We start from the raw sequence: 24,827 nt of genomic DNA, 5'->3' as shown, positions 1-24,827 counted from the left end.
ACGGAAAGAGGGCAATTTAAAAATCGAGGAGCCTAGGCCTTCCAAAGGCGCTGCTGGGAGCAGTCGCCGATTCACTCCTTCGTTCCCTGGGGCTGTGGCAGATTTGGGGTTTCCCCCTCCCCGCAGTCGAATACTTGGGAAGGGCGGAAGTCAGCGGTTAAAACTGGGGTAACTTTTTAGGACAACGTGCTTGCGCAGCTCTCCCTCCGGGCGGAAGACAGTGAGAAGAAGAAGCTACTGCAGTGGTAGGTGCTTGTATGACTGTAGGCGGCGGCCTAGGTACCTGCCTCTGTGCGGTGAGGGTGGGGGCACTTCCGGCATTCCAGGTACCTCCGGGAATGGGGGGAGGGTCGGGCGGGGGCAGGCCCAAATGCGGGCGTTTCGTGGCTGCCCAGGCCCCATCTCATTTCTTGAGCTCGGTTCAGGTTTCGTTTCCGTGCTCCTGACGCCGGCCCCGCGTAGCCCCGCAGCTGTTACCTGCGATCTCGCTCTGAGGCTCTAAGGAGGGAGACGGGAGGCCCCACAGGCCTCCTCAGCTCCGGCTCCTCTCCTAAAGATGGGGGCAGGGAAGGGAGCTCGACGATGCCAAAGGTGGTCTGCTCACTAAAGGCCCACCCGTGGATAGGGATTTCTCCCCCGTGCACATCACCTGCCAGCTGTGTAACTCTCGCGGGTTACCTCTGTGGCCTGATTGGTAAAATGGGTATCCATTTAATTGCGAGGTACCGTGTTAGGTGCAGGGAATGCAAAAAAAGAAAAAAGTGAGTGGTTTCCCTCTTGGAGTTTCATTTCTAAGTGAGGAAGATAAAATAGGTTCAGAGATTTGAACAAAAAGGGACCCACATGTTTTGCCATTGAGGAAACTAAGGCTTAGAGATTTGTGTTTTGTCCAAGGTCATCCATGTAGGTAGTGACTGGTCCAGCATTTGATTCTAGAATCTCCACTTCCAGACACAGGGATCTCCTTCACTTGTAAATGCATGATAATTCGAGGAGGAAGAAAGGTAACAATTGGGGGCGGTCATGGTCTATCCATCCTCCACCTCTTTAAGCAAGATTTTGCTTTCTAGCCACCCCCATACAGTTCCTCATCTCACTTTCTTTCTAGGTTCGGCCCTAGTGTTGAAGTTTCTAGGGCTCTCCCCTTCTTTCTTGCCTCAACCCCAATTACTTTGCCTTATCTGTTTCCAGGATTTTCCCTTTAATAGAGTGTTAATTCCTTGACTGGGACTAATTTATTTTTTGTGTTTGTATCCCAATGCCTGGCATATAGTATGCACTTAAATAAATGCTTGTTGAATGGATTAACTCATCGGATCCCTATGGGACTCGAGATAATTTATTAAAGGAGTTTGCAAATTTTAATGCATGCATAAATGTCAATTGCTAGTCCCACCCCTGTTCCTTGCCATTAAATATGGAGAAATACAATGGGCGTGCTTACTCAAGTCAAGGAAGAATTTTATCCAAAACAGATGGTGTTACTCTGTTTTGCAGGTACCTAAGTCTAAGGAAGCATCAGGAAAGTTTGGGGAGCATGTTTATTTTCTCTGTCGTACCTAATATTAGAGAACTCTACTAGCAATTTAATATTAAATGTAGGGTTCAGACAATTATACAGTACCTCCTCCAGATCTCTGAGTTGTGTACTTTTTGTCTCGTTTAGTCCTCTGAAGAGGATTTTCCTCACCTAAAATCATACAAATCGATATGAATTTGGAAATAAATTGTTTTTTAAATTGTGGGTATCAGATCATACTAATTTTAGCTCTTATTTTACCAAATCCATATGCTATTTTAAAAACATGTCACTAGCAGTCTTTTTAGGCCCATGTCTCTCTCTGCTAAAGCTAACATCCATTACCCAATGATAATGTGGAAGTATTGAAGGGTATCATTCTGGACCTTCATATGACTTGTTTGAAGACCATCTTAACTAAATTTAGAGATTCTCTTCACTAGGTTGGCTGCAGGCTGATAGACATTTTGGGCATAACAACTCTAGATGACTATCTTCTAAGTTGGACAGGAGCTGAAGTAGTATAAAATATATATATATAAAATATACACTATGAAGAGAAGGAAGTATAACACATGAAAATAGAAATCAACCAAAATAGAAAAGGAACAAAAGTACTGGTACTGTGGAACATCTGGGGGGAAAAAATTAAGTACCAGAGGCTAAGGAGATGGAAAAAGAAACAGTTCAAGATATTTTCTTTTTCATTTTGGGGGGGGCAGGGCAATGAGGGAGGGTTAAGTGACTTGCCCAAGGTCACACAGCTAGTAAGTATCAAGTGTCTAAGACTAGATTTGAACTCAGAACTCAGATCCTCCTGAATCCAGGGCCGGTGCTTCATGCACTGCGCCACTTAGCTGCCCCCTAGCCCAATATATTTTCAAATATATCTTTTTATATATCACATTTTAAATGATTAAGCAAGAATCAACTTAATAAGACATTCATAAGACCAAAAAAAAAACAACCACACATGAATAAATCATTTCACACTTCTGAAATTAAGAAGTACTAGATTCTAACAAAACATTAAAATTGACAAAATATTGTTTTGACTAAATCACTAAATGGTTCAGAGGGCTGTTTAAGAGAAACAGAAAAAGGGGCAGCTAGGTGGCACAGTGGATAGAGCACTGGCCCTGGATTCAGAAGGACCTGAGTTCAAATTTGACCTCAGACACTTAACACTTACTAGCTGTGTGACCCTGGGCAAGTCACTTAACCCCAATTGCCCAGCAAAAAACAAAAAACAAACAAAAAAAGAGAAACAGAAAATAAGAGAATTGTAGACAAAGTGAAACTCTTATTTGTGCTAAATAGGAAGTGCAAGTTAAAGAAACTTACATATTTACATGATAGAAAAACCTTTAAAATGATTTTGTTGAGTTTGAAGTAACAGATGAGAATAGAAAGATGAATATTCACTTCTGATAGAATGATCTAAAGAAAAAAAAACTAAAGCAAGTAAAGCTAAAATTAAGTGGACCAAAATCTCTAATAACAACTCCCATCTATGCAAAGAACACATTTTTATCAGCCAAGCAAATAGGAGGAATTACTGGAGACAAAACTGGGTTTGATTTTACAAAGCTAAGAGGATTTTGTATAACAAAAAAGGTACTTGTAGAATGAAAAAACAAATAGGGAAAATAATTTGCAGCAAGTACAGGGAATAAAGGTCTGAATTCTAGGATCTGTAAGGAAATGATACATACTTTTAATACTAATACCTTCCAGTGAAGTAGTAGTTATTCAACTTGAACAGTTTTCAAAGAGCAAATAAGGCCTAATAGCTAAACTGTTTTTGACCACCTGTAATCAGTATTAAGGAAGGCATAAAACAAGTAGACACAGGGCAGCTAGGTGGTGCAGTGGATAGAGCACCGGCCCTGGATTCAGGAGGACCTGAGTTCAAATTTGACCTCAGACCCTTGACACTTACTAGCTGTATGGCCCTGGGCAAGTCACTTAATCCCAATTGCCTCACCAAAAAACAAAAACAAAAAACAAAAAAAACCCCCCAAAACCCAAGGAGACAAGTTATTTGCTGGTCTTTCCTTCTTGAAGAGGACCATGACATCTGGAGGTGATGTCATGACTTGCACTTGGATTTAAATGAGGGAAGGCTGTGCAAGGTCACCAACTTCAGTCTGTCTTCCAGAACCATCTGGGTCCTGTGGCAAAATATACATCAGGACAACTGGAGATTGTCCCGGATGTTTTAAGGCAATTGGGTTTAAGTGATTTGCCCAGGGTCCCACAGCTAGTAAGTATCTGAGATAAGATTTGAGCTCAGGTTCTCCTATTGTCTAGGCGAACAGCCATCTCAATATCTCAGTGGAAGAGAAAGTCTTCTAGATACTCCTCTTTGTGAATGATGTGCTGATTTCATAAAGTGATCGTTGTAGAATATTGAATATTTTCCTTAATGAGGTCCATAAGCATTCAAAACAGTTCAACAGGGAAAAAAAATGCAAAATGAATAAAAAATGTCTTTTGTCCAGAGGAGGACATGCATTTAGAGAGAGAGCCTGTGGAACTGACCTGTCCACATATATCTTGGATAGACAATACAGATAAACAACCAACTAGGATCCAAGATTGAATAGGAAGAAGAGAGAGAGATTTTGATTGCTTTGGGGATATTGTACAGTGCTTTATTTTTCTTTATGATCTTTAGCTTCTTGAAATATAGCTTCTTGAAATCCCCCACATACACACCTGTTATGCTATAGGACTGCAAATCATTCAGTACCAGCCTCTAAGGAATCAAAATTTGGGGTCATTAAATGAGTAATGGAAGTATGGTAGGTGTGAATAAGATGCACTGTGTTGTCAACAATGAATCACCTACAAAAAGTGGTCTTAAAGACAATAAAACGTATGAAATAGTAAATGACCAGTTAATAGATTGAGAGCAAGATAGTGCAGATGCAACATTAGTACCTTTGTAATGCCAAGAAACCTACAATATAAAAAGTGTATGTGAACATATAGATGAGAGACATACATAATATAAAGGTATAGGTAGGTTATGAGCTATATACTTTTGGAATTAGTATATAGATCAACCAGATAATTCAATGAAGAATATTATAGGGCTATACAATTACAAATATCAATGTGATGATATATTATAAAATCTCTAAGGTAATAGAAATCAATTCCATTGAACTGATAATGATATGCACATTAAATACAACTGTAAATAAAAGAGAAAAGAAAGCTGGAGGTAGAGAAAATTCAAGCAAACTCAGAAAGGAACAGTGAATTAATTAAGTAAAAATATTTTTGGTATATGATCATTTGTTTCTGATTTTTAAATGTTCAATGTTTATTTGGTTTTTGCTTATATTTAATTGTTGTAAAAGTTGTAGAACCATTGGGCTTTCCCAATAGCGAAAGGATTACTTATATCTAGAAAATTTAAAGGCCTTTAAGTATTGGAGTAATATTTTCTAATTGGAAGTAATGGTGTATTTTCACTTCTAGGCCTCTGTAATAACTATGTTTACCTGTGATATTTGCGGAGAACTAGTAGCCTCTGAACAAGACATGAAGACTCATCTTCTTTTGACTCATATGGAAAATGAAGTGGTCTGCCCATTTTGCAAATTATCTGGTGTGAATTACGATGAAATGTGTTTCCACATTGAAACAGCCCATTTTGAACAAAATGAAAATGAAAGAGACTTGGAGAAAGTTAACCAAGTACAACATAGAACTCGTGATAGAAAAACTGAAAAAGAAAACTCTCATCACTATAGAATGAAAGTTGATGAAGATTATTCTGCTTGTGCATCAAATGATGTGAAAATTACAGATCACAGTCACTCTAAGGATGCTTCTTTAAAGTGTAAAACCTTTCATTCAGAGAATTTGACTGAACTGAGAGAGTTACAAGAAAATAGACTGAATCAAGCTGACTTAACTGAAATAAATGAATCACTGTCCAGTATTCCAGAATGTCCATTCTGTGGGAAAATAGAAGCATGTAATGAAGATTTGGAAACACATGTGAAAAAAAAGCATGCCAATCTTTTAAATACTCCAGCAGAAGGTATAGTATACATTTTGTAGTATGAGCAGGAAGAAATAGCTCATATTTGTCAATTAGTTGTATTTAAAAGGTTAGGTTATTATAATAGGAACTGGACCTGCTTTTTCACCAGCATAGGAAACTCCCTCTACCAATGCAGCTTGATACCTACTTTGCAATTTATAGAGACTTGCTTAGGACACTGAGAGGTCAAGTCACTTGTTGTGGGGGGTCACATAGCCAGTATTTGCCAGAGGCATGAGTTGAACCCAGATTTTACTGGTTCCAAGGTTGATTCTCCACCATAGCACTCTATCTTACCAAACAACATGTGCTTACAAATAATAATTCAAATTTATTTAGCTCTTTAGTTGATATTCACTTTCCTACAAACAGGAACCTCCTGTGAAGGAGGTAGGGCAGTTACTATCCATATTTTACAGATGAGAAACTAAGTTTTAGAAAAATTGTGACTTAGCCAGCCACACAATTAAATTTAAATCAGCATTTATTTAGCATCTCCTATGCTCTAGGCATTATGGTACATTTTGAATAAAGACAAAAATAAAAGAGCCACTCCCCTCAAAGGACTTTTATTTATGGATCTTTTTATGCTAATTGTCTAGTACTTATTTTGCTGTATCATGAAACTGTTTGGAACTTTAAAAAAACTCAAAAAGGTCTATTCAAGCCACAGTGCCTTAGGCAAGTCACTTTGGGTCCTGTATTTCCACTTACAGATGATGGAGTAGTGTAATCTCTAAATTCATGTCTAACTCTAAAATTCTAAAGTATGGGGCATATTAATTTTTTTTATAATGAGATATTAAGTATTAGAAGACAATATTGTTGTAAGTTTTCAGTTTTGTGTAAACATAAGGAACAATGGAATATAGCCACTATGATACTATTTATATCAGAAATGCATAATGAGTTTAAACTCTCTACGTAAGCTTTTGGTAAAACAAAAATCTGCTATCATAATAGTGCAGCAAAAGGGGATCACTTTCTTACTCCCTTGTCCCTTCTCTTTTCCTCCTTTGTTAATTTTTGTTATATGACTTTAGCAAATTATTTTAATGTACAATTTGTTTCCCCAAGGTATCTTTGATTCTGTATCCCCATTGTTATTTTTAGCCCATGGACTAATCCACGTAAACAGCAGGTAAAACAGGTAGAAGTATACTTATTTAAAAGAATCATCAATCTGCCTAAGGAGAGAAAATAACAATATGGCTTACATATGTAAGGGGCAAAGACCTAACCCTGGGAATGGATCTAAAGAGTGGTTGTGAAAAACAACAACAAAACCCCAGCTAACTTGGTTTATGTTTATACAGGCCAAGATCAGCCATTCTATGAATGTCCAATATGTGGTCTTATCTGTACAAATTATCAGATCCTACATGAACATATCGATTTGCATTTAGAAGAAGGCCATTTTGAAGGTGAGTTGGAAAATGAAAGTGTTGGTAATTGCTAGTAATACTCTTGCAATCTTTTAAATCTATTATTTGATTTGAATTTCACAAGACAAAATCAATTTTGGAGAAATTCCCCAAATTAATAACAAATCATGCCAATAAAAGGATAGAGATAGGAAAGATTCTTGTTGCTTCTCTTTTCCTTATTTTCCCTTTTCTAGTCATTGCAAAGTCTTGTCAATTTTAGCTCCATACTCCATCTTGAATCTGTACCCCTTGCTCTAATCACATTGCCACCATTCAGGTACCTGACACTTCTCATCTGACTATCAATAACAATCTGCTTATTGAGTGCAGTTTCTCCTCACCCTTCTCCTCTTAGAATCCCTTGTTTTATTTCAACTTCAGCATTATATGTCAGAGTCCCTATTTGAAGCCTCTGGTCAGTATTTTTTCCCTTCTCAAATTATCATGTATATTCGTATTTATATGTTTTGTTTCCCTTGGGAATACAGCCATCCCTCGATATTTGTGGGTTTCACATTTGAGATTTTTAAATGGGGATTTTTTGGAGATTTGTAGCATACTGCAGAATATTTCAGACAAACACGTGTGTGTAAAGAAAAATTTGAAATTTTTATTAAATCATAAGTGCATAAAGACTGTATATTCTTAGTCTTTTTTGTCATTTAATACTGTGATTATACATACATAAATTTATTATAAACAATTAAATTTTGTTAAAAGTTTCAGTGAGCTGGGGCAACTAGGTGGCACAGTGGATAAAGCACCGGCCCTGGATTTAGGAGAACCTGAGTTCAAATCCAGGCTCAGATGCTTGACGCTGTGTGACCCTGGGCAAGTCACTTAACCCTTATTGCCCTCCCCCCCCCCAAAAAAAAAAAGTTTCAGTGAGCTAAAGAACTAAGGGCTGTGGTATTTGGGAATGCCTCCTCTTTGTCTCTTTCCATTTCCGTGAAACACTTGTTGTAGCTACATCTGCTGCTGCAAAGATTCTGCGTAGTGTGCGAGATACTAGTCTCTCACATAGAAACTGCAAATTTTTTATGGGTACAGTATGTTATTTTACTTGCTTTGTGTATTAAGTAAATTTGATCAGAATTATTAAAAATAAAGATTTGGGATGGGGTTTAGAATTATTTGCCATTTTTCACATTCATAGGCACCGTTTACCCCTAACCCTCACAAATATCAAAGGACAACTATACTATCTTCTTGAAAGTAAACACTATTTTTTTGGTCTTTGCTACTCCAGTGCCTTGCACATAGTGGGCAGTTCATAAATGTTGTTGATTATTGAATGGATTATAAAGGGTATAGTTCTAATATCTATTCTAAAGTTAGGTTGTAAAAAAAAAAAAAGCTGGGTGGAATGTGTTGTTAGAGCAATGGTCTCAGAGCCCCTTTACACTCTCAGTAATTTATTAAAGACCTCCAAAGACCTTTTGTTATTTCAGGTTATATCTATTGATAGATATTTATCATATTAGAAATTAAAACTGATAAAATTTTTAAAAAATATTCATTTATAAAAACTCACTAATGTTAATTATAATATAAATAACATTTTTCTGAAAAATAACTATTTTAAATGAGAAGAGTAGCATGAGTATATTTGTAAATAAATCTTTTTTTTATGTCTTGCTTAAAAGAGCTAGAATCAGGGCAGCTAGGTGGCGCCGTAGGGGCAGTTAGGTGGCACAGTAGATAGAGCACTGTCCCTGGATTCAGGAGGACCTGAGTTCAAATCCGGCCTCAGACACTTTATACTTACTAGCTGTGTGACCCTGGGCAAGTCACTCAACCCCAATTGCCTCACCAAAAAAAAAAAAAAGAGCTAGAATCTTAACTGCTTTTTTATTCAGTCTATTGTGATATGTTATTTTGGATAAAGAAATTCTAGATGCACACATATATAGTTGGAAAAGCGAAGAGTAATTTGAATAAGTAAATAATGTCTTAATATTTAATTATTATAAAAATAATTTTGAGCTCATAGAGCCCCAAAAGGGTCTCAAGGATTCTGAGAGAGGGTCTGTGAACCACTTTTTGAGAGCGGCTGACTTAGAGTGTCTGGTTTTCCTTCTTTCTCTACCAGCTATCACTTTTCAGTAGTAGTACTAATTAAGAGACCCAATTGAACTTTCTTGAAGGTTGAAGGTCTAATAATTTAAGGTAAAGAGAGAAAGTAGGCACTTGGGAGAGCCTATTTTGGTACCATCATCATTGTCCTTCTGGGCTAATTTAAATATTATCAATTATATACATATTGGCTTAGACTAGGAAAGAATATTGTCTAACACCTGTTAAACTCCACTAAAGAAGATGGATAGTTGGCCTGCTTTTTAAGAATATGGGTAAATGTTATTCGTTGCCCTTTAAAATAATTTTCAAAGCTTTGGTATGATGTCTTCCCTTTAAAAACAAAGTCTGGGAGTGTCATTCTATTAAATGATCCCAATTATTTTGTTTTGGTTTTTTTGGTTTTTTTTTTAGTGAGGCAACTGGGATTAAGCGATTTGCCCAAGGTCACACAGCTAGTAAGTGTTTAGTGTCTGAGGCCGGATTTGAACTCAGATCCTCCTGACTCCAGGGCCGGTGTACTATCCACTGCGCCACCTAGCTGCCCCTCAATTATTTTTTAATAATTTTTTTCCAATTACATGTGAAGATAGTTTTCAACATTAATTTTTGTAAGATTTTGAGTTTCAAATTTTTTTCCCTTCTTTCCTTCCCCCCTCCTGAAGCCAGGAAGTAATCTGATATAGGTTATACATTACAATCATGTTAAATGTATCTCCACATTAATCATATTGTGAGAGAAGAATAAGAACAAAAGGGAAAAACCACAAGAAGAAATAAAAAACACAACTGAAAAAGGGAAAATAGTATGCTTTGATCTGCAGTCAGACTTCATAGTTCTTTCTCTGGGTGTGGAGAGCATTTTTCTTCATGAGTCTTTTGGAATTGTCTTGGGTCGTGTAAGGGAGCAGCTGAGTGGTACAGTGGATAGAACACTTGCCCTGGAGTCAGAAGACCTGAGTTCAAATATGGCCTCAGACACTTATTAGCTGTGTGACCCTGTGCAAGTTACTTAACGCCAGTTGCCTCCAAATACACACACGTGTTGGTTTCCACATTGAAACAGCTGATATCCATATCAGTTAGCACTGATATGTTCAATTAAGAGCTATTTTCCAATAGTGAATGATGAAAGGGAAGCTACTCTTAGGGATCTTTAAGCAAATATTGGATGGCCATCTTTGAAATATATGCTGAAAGAGGGCAGCTAGGTGGCTCAGTGGATAGAGCAGTGGCCCTGAATTCAGGAGGACCTGAGTTCAAATCCAGCCTCCAGATGCTTGACACTTAATAGCTGTGTGACCCTGGGCAAGTCCCTTAACCCTCATTGCCCCACCAAAAAAAGAACAAGAAAAAAAAGGGGGGGTGGGGGAGTCATAAGAAATATGCAAAATCCAGTAAAACATTTTTAAATTGGCCATGTAAAAATGTATATATTTCATTTTGCCTCTTGAGTTTATCACTTCTCTATATAAAAGTGGGTGACATTTTTCATCTGACCTCTGTAGTCACAATTGGGCATTACATTGATTAAAGGTCTTAAGTCTTTCAATATTGTTTGTCTTGGTTCTGCTTACTTCACTCTGCATCAATTCATACAAGTCTTCCCAGGTTTCTCTGAAACCATTCTTTACCTTTTTTTTTTTTTTTTTGGTGGGGCAGTGGGGGTTAAGTGACTTGCCCAGGGTCACACAGCTAGTAATTGTCAAGTGTCTGAGGCCGGATTTGAACTCAGGTACTCCTGAATCCAGGGCCGGTGCTTATCCACTGCGCCACCTAGCTGCCCCCATTCTTTACATTTTTAAAAGGCACAGTTGTGTTCCATTATGTTTATATTCTAGTTTGTTCAGTTGTTCCCTGATTGATGAGTACCCCCACAGTGGCTAGTTTTGTCGCAATAAAAATAAAAGAGCTTATAGAAAACTTTTTTTTGTACATAGATCTGTTCTCTCTTTCTTTGGTGTTTTTGGGTATAAGCCTTCCTAGCATCTCTGGGTCAGACAGTATGCACAGTTCAGTAACATGTACATAGTTAATAAATTGCTGGACCAATTTACAATTCCATGAACAGTGCATGATTGTGCTTACTTTCCTGCAGTTCCTCCAACATTTGTATTTTTCCTTTTGTCAGCTTTGCCAATCTGATGATGGGTGTGAGGGGGAATCTCAGAGTTGCTTTAATTTCTATTTCTCTCATTGGTAGTAAAGTGGAGGACTTTTTCATATGGGTAATTACAGTTTGAATTTTTTTTCTTTTGAAAACTTCCTTTTCATATACTTTGTCCATTTATCTACTGGAGAATGGCTCTTTTTCTTACAAATTTGAATCAATTCCTTGTGTATCTTAGAAATGAAATTTTTATCAAAGAAACTTGCTGCAGTGTTTTTTTGCCCCTATTAACTCTCTTCTGATCTTAGCTGCGTTTTATGCATTGTCAGTATCCCACAGATCTCTGTCCTAGACTATATTTTTCTTCAGTACTATTTCACTTGATGACTTCATTAATTATTAATTATTATAATTTATTAATTATTACGAGTTCATGATTTAATTATCTCAAATCTATCTATCCATCCCCAACCATTCTGTTGCTCTCTAGTCCTATATCTCCAACTGCTTATTAGACATCTAGAACTGGATGTCTTATAAGAAGTAATTAAGTAGGGGCAGCTGGGTGGCGCAGTGGATGGAGCACTGGCCCTGGAGTCAGGAGTACCTGGGTTCAAATCCGGCCTCAGACACTTAACACTTACTAGCTGTGTGACCCTGGGCAAGTCACTTAACCCCAATTGCCTCACTAAAAAAAAAAAAAAAGTAATTAAGTCAACATGTCCAAAATTGAAATTATAATCTTTCCCCCAAAATCCTTTCCCCCTTACAAACTAACTTCTCTATCCTCATGGTCCCCCCAACTCACACAATTCTTGAGTTCTCACTATCTCTCACCCATCATATCCAATGTACTTAAAATAAAATTATAATATAAAACTACCTTATTTTTAAAAAATAAGATTTCATAATTAGCTATCAAAGATAGAAATTTTAATATGTGTTATGCTAATAATGTTATCATTGACCCTTTTGAAACTATACTCCCAGGGTCGAATAAAGAGTCTAGTGACTTGGAATTGGCTCGTCGGCTCCAACAAGAAGAAGACCGACAGAGGGTGTCTGAGGGATCAAAGCAAGAAATAGAAGAATTCCAAAAGTTGCAGGTATGGAGAAAACGCACAGAATATTTAAATGTATAGGTTTGGTTTTTTTTAAATTGTACCTTTTAAAATTTGAGTGTTTTTAATTTTTTCAAAGTACTTTATCCTGTGGTGCCCCTTTAAGTTCACAACCACTTTACATGTAGGGCAATTGTAGAAAAAGACACAAAGAGGTTGCATGTCTTGCTCAGAATTTTAATTAGTGGCAGAGCCTATACAAAAATGCCAGTTTCCTAATCTCTACTTGTTGGGTTTTTTCCTCTTGAATTATTAAAGCATTATTAAAGAACATTTCCAGTGGAAAATGTTGTTGGTTTTTAACTCTGATTTTTGTATAATGTTGTGCCTGACAAAGATAAATAGGAAGGGGTGTTAATTTTAACTGCTTATTTCAGTGTGAATTTTTCAAAAGCATACTTTATAGTCTATGCCAGTAATGTTTATAAGACATTTGAAGAATCTTAATTGTGTGTGTTAGATTGGAAAAACTTATTTCTCTTGTGATTTCCTCATTTGCAACATAATTGACTGCTAGCATTTAGAAATAGAAAGGTTAGTTATTCCCTTGTCTTCCTTATCTATTAGATAAGTATGTGACTTTTATCAACATAGGAAGTTGCCAACTTGCAAAAGGGTTTCAAATATATTGATTGTTTGAAAATTGGAACACATTTTGCCATGGAATGGTGTTAAATACTGGTTAGATTCTGAATCCATTCCTCAAAAACCTTATGAAACCAGAATATAGCAATAATCCTTTTTGCATGAAAAAAGTAGTAAACAATACTATTTCAGATGTAGGCAGACCCTCAATTTTCTCATCTATAAAATGAGAAAGGTTGATCTGTATAAACAGTTCCCAAACTTTTTGGTCTCAGGACCCTTTTATAGTCTTACTTATTGAGGACTCCAACAAGTTTTTGTTTATGTAGGTTACAAAAATAAAATCTTAGTGTTATCATAAAAATGCTTTTGACTTCAAAGACCCCCTGAAATAGTCTTGGGAACCCTAAACTGCACTTTGAAAACCACTGATGTAGACAGCCTCAATTTTAATGTAATGTAATGGCTCTTAATCTGTGATCATATTGCATAGATTCATTTTTCCTGACTAATTTTAACTTGTTACCAAAGATACAAGTCTTCTCTACTATGGACTTATTGCAATTATTGAGGGGGGAAAACTGTACTCTGCATTTTGGGCACTAGTCTTTCAGAGACCATTTTTATTCATTGAATTGTTTTAATTCTAAGCATCTCTGCTTAGTGAGATGTGGAACAGGGCGGAGTTTCCCTGTGCCTTTGAAAATCTCTATCCCTAAGTTATTTTCAAGTTACCATTTATAGCATTTCCAAACAATAAATATCAATCCACAATAAGGTAAAATAGGGTAACAGAGTTTAGGTAATAGTTTGCTATCATTTAAAATGTCAGAGCATTCCACAGAATCATTTCCCTAAAACCATTCAGTACTTTTTCAGCTATTTCTCCACCTAGTCAAAGGTAAACTCAGAGAGAAACTTTGGAGTCAGCACTAAACATCTACTCTTCTCTCACCACCCATATCCAGTTGTTGATTTCCACAGCATCTCTTGAATCTTTCTTTTCTACATTCATCAGCCATCACCCTAGTGTAGGTCCTCATTCTCTCCTACATCTGCCAAAATAATATTCTCCCAGCACAGTGCAGACCATTTCACTCTCTTGCATAAGAGACTTCAATGGCTCCCTATTTCATGAAGAATCAAATATAAATGTATATGTCTGATATTTAAAGCCCTTCACATTCTGGTTCCAACCTATTCTTCTAAACAGTTTTTTTTTTTTTTTGTATCACGGACCCCTTTAGTAGTCTGGCAAAATCTATGAACTCCTTCTTAAAATGATATTTTTAAAATTATAAAATAAAGCAAAGGATTACAAAGGAACCAATTATATTAAAATACAGTTATCAGATATTTTATAAAAAACAGTTTTGTGGATTCTAGGTTCAAACCTTTGTTTTAGACTGATTTCCCATTACTTGTTCAGCACAAGTGCCTGCCTCATAATAGATAGGTGCTTAATAAATGCTTACTGACTTCTCATGGACTCTTTATTCAAGCCAGGCTGGGTTTTCCTCATATATGACATTCTAACTCTTGGAATGTACTACCTCATCTCTGCCTGAATATTCCTCACTCTCCCTCAGGGGTAGTTCAAGTGCCGACAGGACCTTTCCCCCAGTTGTTGGCACTCTCTCCCAACCACTTACTTTCTACTTGGTTTAGATATAGCTTGTATTTACTTGTCTATGTATATATTGTTTCACCCTGATAGAATATATGTTCTTGAAGGCATTTTTGTCCTTATATTCCTAGCCCTGAGTACAGTGCCTAGCACAAAGTAGGCATTTAAAAAATGTGTAATGAATTGAATTGAAATGTTCAACTTAAAAGTCAGGAAACCATCTCCCACAATAGCTCTGTGACCCTGGGAAACCTTTTAACTGCCCTGTTTCGGTTTTCTCATCTGTAAAATAGAACCACTAGCTGTGTGACCCCAGGCAAGTCACTTAACCCCAATTGCCTCACCAAAAAAAAAAAAAATAGAACCATAGGATCATAGATTTAGAGCTTGAAGGGACCTTAAGGGTCATTCATTCAATTGAGTCCCCTCATTTTACATTTGAGGAAATTGAGGCCTAGAAAAAAGTCAAGTGACTTTGCCACAGTCAAGTGGTAGAAATAGAGTTCAAATCATAATCCTTACAATACCTACTTCACAGGGTTGTTGGGGGCATAGTGTTTTCTAAATTTTCAAGTTATTCAAATTTAAATTATTACTATATTATTATTTCCCATTTTTCTCCAAACCTATGATGTTTTTGCTGTAGAGAATACCTGAAAAGGAAACTCATTTTATAAAGGCCTATTGGTAGCTACTCTGAAACTTAGTCTTAGAGAATTTCTAGAAGTCACTGAGAGGCTAAAGTGACTTGCCCACAGTCACACAGAAAATAAGGCTAAGTTGGGACTTGAACCAACTAAGTCATCAGAAGCTCTGAGGTCCCTTCTCTTTCAGCTATGCTATGCTGCCTTTTATAACACTATTTAAATGGTACATTTCCAAATAGGTTAAATAACACTGCATTATCATTCATGGGATCATTGATTTTGAGCTGGAAAGCACCTTACATGTAATCTAGTTTGTTCCCCTCATTTTACAGATTACACACTACAGCCCAGGGAAGCTAAGTGGTTTGCCCATTGTCACATGGGTAGTAACAGAGCTAAGATTTTTATTTGTCAAATCCACCTATTTTCCACCTATATTGACCTCAACAGACCAAATAATTAAGCTATACATTTTTCTTTCCAATAGAGACAATATGGTTTAGACAATTCTGGAGGCTATAAACAGCAGCAACTGAGAAATATGGAAATTGAAGTACGTAGAGGAAGGATGCAACCAATTGAGTTTCATAAAAGAAAAGCCGACATGCTGGAATCATTAGCTTTTGGCATAGATGATGGCAAAACAAGGACTTCTGGTGGGTATTCAGATCCTATTTCAGAAGATTAATAGGGTGCATCACTGCTCTGATTCTTTCTCTTGTAACAGGATTAATGCAGAAATAGGATTAATGTTATTATGTGTATATATATGTATATGTATAGAGATATATAGATATAACCTTTATCAGATTACCTGCTGTCTAGGGGAGGGGGGAGGGAGGGGAGGGAGGGAGAAAAATCTGAAATTGTAAAGCTTGTATAAACAAAAGTTGAGAACTATCTTTACATGTAACGGAAAAAATAAAATACCTTATACATTAAAAATAAAAAAAAATTTTTTTAATTAAAAAAAAAAGATTAATAGGGGGTTTGATTTTTAGACCATCCTGAAAATGTTGCTTATATTGACTTTAAAAAAATTTAGGCAAGTATGCTTAGGTACTCAGTACCTATACTTGGATAATTTTATAAATAATAAGAATATGTGAAATAAATTTGCTTTTTGAAACGACCCTGGTGGCATTTGTGTAAATAATTCACTCTGTATTGCTTTAATTCATAGCAGAAAGGAAAATAACCTTTTATGCTATTGTGAAAAATAAGAGGTTTCCATATTATAGTAAGGGCTTTTAAAATAAGTGATTATGTGAATAGTAATTGGATCAGCCAGTACTTTAAATTTCTCCATTTATACATTTGGAACCTTGAAAATGCTATTTATTTATAAAGAGCTGAATTCTAGTTATCTCTTCTATGTGTTTCCTCCCTAACTTTATCCATTGTTTGTAGTATTCTAAAATATGTAGTTAATATCTTACACTTGTATCTTACCTAGTGTTGTGCCTTTAGTAGGCATCCAACCTGTTCTTGGTTTGATTTCTTCTTTCTAAAAAAATCAGTATGCTTTAGAATGCTATTTATATAGCCTTTTCATCTTACTTTCTCCTCCTTCAGGAATAATTGAAGCCCTCTCTAGGCATTATCAGAATGAAGCAAGAGAAGTGAGACGAGTGTGGCTTTCCACAGGAGTAGATCATTTTTTTTCATCTTTAGGAGACAAAGGCTGGGGTTGTGGCTACAGAAATTTCCAAATGCTACTTTCATCTCTATTGCGAAATGATTCTTATAAGGACTGCTTAAAAGGTATGTAAAATATTGTTTGCCTTTCTGAACCCATTATCTTCTCAAGTACATGTGAAGTACATGTTATTTAGGAGGCATTTAGTGGCTTAGCAAAGAAAGATCCGCACAAATATTTATAATAATAGCTTGTCTTACTTTGGAGTTTTCAGGAGTATTGAGGAGTAAAGGGGAGAAGGAAAGGTGATGAAGCTCCCCTGCTCACTTTCATCTATCCCAGCTAGATTCGTTGGTGGATACTTTTGTAGTCAGCCAAGGGCTCTAATAAAGGATCAAAAGCTGAAGACAAACATGAGCACAAGAAGTTTTCTTCCAAGCATTTCTAGGAAGACTTTTTTTGATTTGGGTCTCTAGATCTAGTCTTAACCAACTATGACGTGTAAGTGCTAACATCCTTAAATCAGTTAGTGAGAAAAAGTAGCACAAAAATGGCTTCCCAACTTCCTATTTAAATGCAGAATAAGGGTCATTTCGGACATATGTCAGTGATTTTTCACCAAGTTTTGTCATGTCCATGGAGTTCTAGTACAGTGATTAGTAGGGACATATGTTTTCTGTTGTTTCTGATCCCAAATCTATGGTTTGGGTTTTTTGAACATTATAATTGGTTGGAGGAGTGGAGTACAGAAGAGGAGAAAAAGGGAAGGCTGAGGTCTGTGAAACTTTCTTATCTGGAAATCAGAAGAGCCCATTCCACCACCCTGAAGTCCATTCACTATACAGTTATACTTCCCTGAGCCTCAGTGGCTAAACAAACAAAAAGGGTACCATGAAGTTTATTTCTTTTTTTTTTGGTAAGGCAATTGGGGTTAAGTGACTTGCCCAGGGTCACACAGCTAGTAAGTGTTAAGTGCCTGAGGCCAGATTTGAACTCAGATCTTCCTGAATCCAGAGCCAGTGCTCTATCTACTGTACCACCTAGCTGCCCCTATTTATTTCTTTTTTAAGTCAGTTCTACATTCTAAAGTATGCTAGCTCTTGATAGAGTAATCAGGTTAATATATACTTAGTGCTTCTTTATGTATTTCATATCTTGAATTAATGAGATAGATCTACGGACATATAGAAGTACTAGAATATGATTTTACTCTAAAGCTTAAATGTTAGTGTATAGAAAAGTGACATGAAAGGTATCAGAATTGGGATGGACTTTGTGTTTCTGGGTTTATAATTGTACAGATGGAACAAGATGAATAAAAGAAAAAACAAACAATTATGCTTTTGAGGTTTTGACTGTGATTTCCCAGATATTTATCACTTAGTGCATCCTAAGTGTTGTTATTTTGTTTGTGATTTAAAAGCAATTATAATAGTTTAATAACTCAGCCATTCATAATGTCTTTGTGTTTATGTCTTACATTATTGACATAATTTCAGATATGTCCATTCCTTGCATTCCAAAAATTCAGTCCATGATTGAAGATGCATGGAAAGAAGGGTTTGATCCTCAGGGCGCCTCTCAACTCAACAACAGGTTACAGGGAACAAGAGCCTGGATTGGAGCATGTGAAATATATTCACTGCTAACCTCTCTCAGGCTAAAGTATGTATCTTTTAACAAAAACTCTTTTAATTGCTTATTTTTCTTTTACTATTTCATTGCTTTTATGTTTTACTTCTTTAGTAATTAAACTGATTTTTAAGATCATTTTTGTCATTGAGATTATATATGAAAATAATTCTTAAGTTATAAATTGATAAGATGCACACATTTGTAGCACGTTTAGGGTCATACTTGTTATATTTAATGTATGTCATGCTTCTGTTTGTCTTTTCCTTAATTCTCTGTTTATACATATTAAGTATACACTATATCATAACACTAAACATATATAATTTTGGAAAAAGTAATATTTTCATTTAAATATCTTTTAGATAGCAGTTTCTCAGTACTATAATTGGTTTTGTACCTATTTCAAGAAGAGATTATAAATGTAAGTTTATTTTCAGTCATTCAAATGGCAACCCTTTGCTTCTTGAATTATATTATTTTGGGCAATACTAAAAAACAGAATTTGTCTAAAATGACAAGTGTTTTCACAGCAATTAAATTTCCAGACCCAAAAGAAAAAATCTTTACTTTTCTATGATTTTTTTCTCACTTCTAAACATATCATTCACTGATAAAATCACTGTTTAGTAACTTCATAATCAGTTAATGGATTGTCAGTATTAAATTTATTTATGCCCATTCACTGTTATGATTTTAGGTATGTCTTTAGATTGTATTTCCTCTCAGGAAGGATTTGGAGAGTAGATTCGGTTATTTATGAGTCTTGTCTAAATTTATAACAATATTGTCATTGTCGATGGGTTTGTATGTAGGTGTTGAGGTTTCAAAAAATACTACTACTCATGAAGTTTTATTTCAATCTTGATAGTTTGACCTCTCAAGTGGAGAGAACAAGTTACAACATAGGCCATATTCTGGGCATGTCCTACAGTAATTTAACAACTTTTAGTTATTACTTGTGTCCTTTTATTGCTATTTCAGCATTTTGGCAATCAAACAGGAACATTTTTGCTTGATATTAATAACTAAATTGAGAGAACAAAAATTGTCGTCTTTTGACCCTCACACTTGAACTTGGACATTAAGTCATATCCCAAACTCCTCATGGATTAATTGTAGAGTTGTTTAGGGTTTAGGTGAAACATGTTTTTTATACTCTTACTACAGATTATATGAGCATCATTTTGTTATTACTATCTTTCAATGAGGGTAAATGAGTCTAAGGTGAAGTAGGGGAGTTTTAGACTTCTTCATGAGACATGAATCCAAATCCTGCCTCATATACTTTGTAGACAGGTGACCGTGGAACAGTCACTTACCATTTCAGAACCTCATTTTTCTCATGTGCAAAATGAGGATGATAATAATATATCATAAATCATGATAATATCAATAGCACAGTCTTGTGGGGAAAGTTCTTTGGAAACTTTAAAGCATTATTTAAATGGAAGTGGTTATGGACAGCTTTGCAAATAGCCACTTGTTCAACATAAATAACTTCTATTCGGACAAAAATTAAAATACTCTCATTTTAATCTTGGAAAACCACAGGAAGATAAAAGTAAATTTATGGATTTTCTGTTTCTATATACTAATCCTGAGTATAAACATATATACTTTTAATGTATACTTTTCTGAGCATTTTTTTCACTGAATTTTTATAGGTGTAGAATTATTGATTTTCACAAGCCTACTGGCCCTTTGGGCACACACCCTCGATTATTTGAATGGATATTGAACTACTATTCTTCAGGCAGAGAAGGAGGTCCAAAGGTAGTATGCTCCTCCAAACCTCCCATCTATCTACAGCATCAAGGTTAGCATTGAGTTCACATTTTTGTGTAGTATTTCTAGGATGACGTATCAAGTGACATTTTTATTACATTGCAAAATGTTTGGTAGCAGAGCTGGTTTGTAACTACTCCCACCTCTTTTTTGAGTGAGTTTTCTAGATCTCCATTGTCATGGTGGAAAATGAAAGGTAATTGACTAACAGAAATATTGTCCTATAAAGAAAATGCAGTATTGTTGTTTTCTAAGTTATATACCACATATTGTTTATTTATTGTCTAATTTTGCAAGAGCAAGTAATATAAACCATGAAACACATGTGGATAAAATATTCAATAACTTTGTTAACAGTTGTTTTATTTTCTTATTAGGACATAGCCGAACTATTATTGGAATTGAAGAGAGAAAGAACAGAACCCTCTGTTTACTAATATTTGACCCAGGTTGTCCTTCTCGGGAAATGCAAAAACTATTAAAACAAGACATTGAGGGCACCAGCCTCAGACAGCTCTGGAGATTTGTGGGAAATTTAAAGCATAAGCAGTACCAGATAGTAGCTGTAGAGGGTGTACTTTCTACAGAAGAGAAACTTGTAAGTATCTTTAAAATATATATATCATAAAGAGAAAAGGAGATTGAGCTTATTGGCAGTTTAAAATTTCTAAAGTAAATAGAGATCTCAATATTTATTTCATTTTATTAACTGAATAATCAGAGAGCTTGTATTTTCATTCAGTTAATGAAAAATAAATACTTTCTAGCATTTATTGATATTGTAGATTTTCATGGCATTTATCCAAGACCTCAAAGTTTCTTGCACATTTTAACTTTAATCTCATAACAAGTCATTGGTGACTACAAACATTTTATGTGTAAGGAAGTGTAACTTAATAGTGAGAAAGAGCAAAATGATCAGTGAAGTTTCCTTAAAAAAAAAGTCATCCCTGATGCCCTGACTCAGTCACATGGGAGCTATCAGAAATATCTAAATATCCAAGACCTCTATACATTTAACCCTCAAAGTGTTGTTTTACCTTTCAGATAATAAATTATTAAGGTGATAGTTTTTATATTAGGTCAACCTAAATAGAGACTTAATCCACTTTGGATGAACATGTCACTCTACTTGTCATTTCTTATGAGGAAAAAGCATATACATTTATGAGATATATGTACAACATTAGAGCCTCTAGTAAAAAAAAATGACAACCCTTAAACCTAATTTGCATCAAAAAAAAAGAAAAGAAAGAAAAAACAATGTTTTGGATGCATAGCACCAAAAATAGGTGCTTCTAAGACTATTTTTGCTACTGACAATATTTTTTTGAACTAGTGATAATAATACTGGACTTGAACCATGAGATCTATATCTTAAGGAACATTAAGGGTAGGAGGAAGGTTTTTTGGTAATAGTAGATAAATGTTTATAGGTGAATTTTTCATTTCTCATAAACATTTCTCTTCAGTGTACATGTTACACAGGGATAAGGACTGGATTTCATTAATGTAATGAATTCCACAGTTAGGAAATTCCTTCTATCCCTACAAGTCAGCACTTTCTCAGAAATTTATAGTCTTAGAGAGTTATGTAAGGCACTGAGACATGACTTAGGGCCTTATAGAGACAGAGGTGAGACTTGAAGCCAGGTCCTCTTGGCTTTGAAGTTGTCTCTCCAACCACGATACCATGCTTGATACCATTCATATTATATCCCCTCACTGTTGTCTGAAAATATGACTTTAATAGTTTCTTCAGCATAAAGTTGGCAACATTTTGTTGGTTTCTAAAATTAAGTATTTTGGAGATGTGTTTAAATTTTTCCATCTATGCTGTATGCTTTGTGTTTTCTACAACCCCTAGTTTAGTACTTCATATATAGACAGTACTTAAATATTCATTCATCAATGTACAGATTTCCCAAATTCTCAAATCAGGATTATATTTTCCCACCAAATGTTTCTGAATCTATAAAATATATCAAACTTTACAGATTCTTTTTGAAGTACTCAATATTATTTTCCCCAGAGACTAATATAAGGGAAGAGCAGTGAAGTACAGCTATTTCAGAATGATTTTAGGCTTTGACTTGATATCTCCAAATATCTCAGGTTGGAATAATTATCCAAACTTTATTCATTTCTATTTATTCTTTTTTTGTTTGGTTGGTTTTTTGTGGGGGGCAATGGGGCTTAAGTGACTTGCCCAAGGTCACACAGCTAGTAAGTGTCAAGTGTCTGAGGCCAGATTTGAACTCAGGTGCTCCTGAATCCAGGGCTGGTGCTTTATCCACTGTGCCACCTAGCTGCCCCCTATTTATTCTTTAGTAAATAAAATTAGTTATATCACCAATGTCTTTCAACTACCACTATATGCCACATCCAGAACCCCTCTTTGCTTCCTAAGTCCTAATCAAATACCACCCCTGCTTTTTAAATTTTTCTTTATTCCTACCCTCTATGCCCCCAAGCAAAAAATAATCTTCCCCCCTCAGGTTTTCCATCAAATATTGTCTAGCTTTGGATTGATTTTTTCCAATATTGTTTTCTTTGGACTGATCACACTTTACATACATGTTTTTTTTTCTCCTGTTTCATTGTAGCCTCCTCAAAAATACTTCTATACAATATAATTTGTATCCCTATACAAATCCCCCACCCTATACAATATAATTTCTTCTCCAAGATATGACAGTTTTGCCTTTTTTCACTCCATTTTATTCAACTCTTCCCCAAAGTCTGATTTTTTCCCGCATTGTCTAGTACAGTCATCTACAAAATATGGATGAGTGCATCACTCCCAAGGGTATGTGATCAGAGAAGACAACTTTGCTGCAAGAGCCAGTTTTAGAACTTATAACACAGCTAACTCTTATCCTCCAGTATACCGCCACCCATTTCTGCAAACTCCATATCTCCCTTCTAAGTCTAGTGTAGGCCCTCCAGGGCAGTTATAACCTAAACTGATAAATACTCACAGCAGCTGCATCAAGTGCTTTTGGAAAAATCTATCCCTGCCCCTTGCTCTCATATCATATCTCATATCTGCATTTAGGGGGTCATGACCAGTGAGGAAGAGCCCTGCCTTTCTCCTTTCCTTTTGGGTAGAGTGAATCTCATAGGATAAGAAGGTAGGGATAGATTGTGATTTGTATCCCAAAGTCCAGATATCATTAAATGATCTCTGTTCCACCCCCTAATCCCATCCCACCTATCTACTAAACTTCCTTATGGACTGTCTAATGCATCATCATCCTTTGAGTCACCTAGGTTCTCACAATCCCAGTATCATGTTTGCCTGGACTATTGCAATACCTTCCTCTTTTGGTCTCAAAGCCTCATGTCTTTCTGACTCCACTGCATCCTCTGCAAAGCTGCCAGAGTGATTTTCTTAAAGTACAAGTATCACCAAGTCATTCCCCTACTCAGAAGATTCCAGTGGTTCCCTATTAACTTGAGGATCAAATATTATTTCCTTCTTATATCATCATTTTAATTTCTATTTTTGCAGTCAGTTTTATCATGTCCGTAATTATCAGTAGAGGAGAACATGTCCAAGTAAATATACCCATTGGAATCTGCTCACATAGTGCAAAATCAAAAATATTTGGAATCTCTTGTTCTAATCTATTACTTTACTGGAGTGGGAGATAGCTAAGGGAGAGTTTGCTGCTTCTTTGCATAATTTAAGATTTGCTTTTTCTTTTAGGAGTGCAGCTTTATGAACTAGGAAGCTTTCAGATTTTATTTTAAATTGTACTGTTACAAATTATAATATACAGATTCTAATATATTTTCTTACCTTTTAACTAATATGTTTAATTCTCTCTCAAGGCTCAGATGAAAGCTTCTCAAATCTTTACAGCTGAGAAGATTCCTTGAAGAACTACTACTCCTAGATGATCTATGCCATTTCCTGAATTCAGAAATAACTCATACATGCTGCTTTCAAATCTATGTTTACTAAGCATTCAGCTGTTCAGAGTACTCTTACAGATTTTCTAAAATGTCTAAATTATGTTGTCTTCAATAGCTCTTCATTATTTAATAATTGACTTAATAAACTATCTTTGAAAGAGGTTTTATTTTCCTTTCTCATGTCAAAAAAATTCCCGTGTTAGTGTTACAGGAAAAAGAATGGCTTAACTGTACCCACAAGTTGGAAATTAATTGTTTTTTAATATAACTGTGTCTGAAGATGTCTTTGAACTCACGTCTTCCTGACTCCAAGCCCAGTGCTCTATCCACTGTTTTGTTGTGGTTCAGTCATTTCAGTTGCTTCCAACTCTTCATGACCCCATTTGGGTTTTTCTTGGCAAAGATAATAAGAATGGTTTGCCATTTCCTTCTCCAGCTCATTTGACAGATGAGGAAACCAAGGTAAACAGGGTTAAGTGACTTGCCTAGGGTTACACAGCTAGTAAAGTGACTAAGGTCAGGTTTGAACTCAGGAAGATGATTTTCCTGACTCCAGGCCTGGCACTATCCACTGTGGCAATCATCAAAATCATTTGGTGTTGGTAAAATCAATAGAAAAGGAAATCAACAAATCATGCTAGAAAAGGAAAAATCAAAAGGCAACACCGTATT

General features: G+C 35.7%; 1 protein-coding gene across 2 annotated transcripts; it reads left to right on the top strand.

Annotated features, from left to right (window-relative positions):
• ZUP1 (zinc finger containing ubiquitin peptidase 1) lies at positions 1 to 24,547 on the top strand. Of its 2 annotated transcripts, none has more exons than XM_043999916.1 (10): positions 1 to 245; positions 5,012 to 5,579; positions 6,899 to 7,006; positions 12,186 to 12,301; positions 15,663 to 15,831; positions 16,751 to 16,939; positions 18,314 to 18,479; positions 20,114 to 20,265; positions 20,612 to 20,832; positions 24,072 to 24,547. In XM_043999916.1, the coding sequence occupies exons 2-10, from the start codon at positions 5,027 to 5,029 to the stop codon at positions 24,117 to 24,119; spliced, it is 1,722 nt and encodes a 573-aa protein (XP_043855851.1). In that variant the 5' UTR covers positions 1 to 245; positions 5,012 to 5,026; the 3' UTR covers positions 24,120 to 24,547. The 2 variants fall into 2 exon arrangements, with proteins under 2 accessions (XP_043855851.1, XP_043855850.1); XM_043999915.1 differs by having other exon boundaries at positions 241 to 326.
• Positions 24,548 to 24,827: the final 280 nt, after the last annotated feature.

This window comes from Dromiciops gliroides, chromosome 4, assembly GCF_019393635.1.
Source record: "Dromiciops gliroides isolate mDroGli1 chromosome 4, mDroGli1.pri, whole genome shotgun sequence".
Taxonomy (NCBI): Eukaryota; Metazoa; Chordata; class Mammalia; order Microbiotheria; family Microbiotheriidae; genus Dromiciops; species Dromiciops gliroides.
This window is presented reverse-complemented; position numbering and strand designations above follow the sequence as displayed.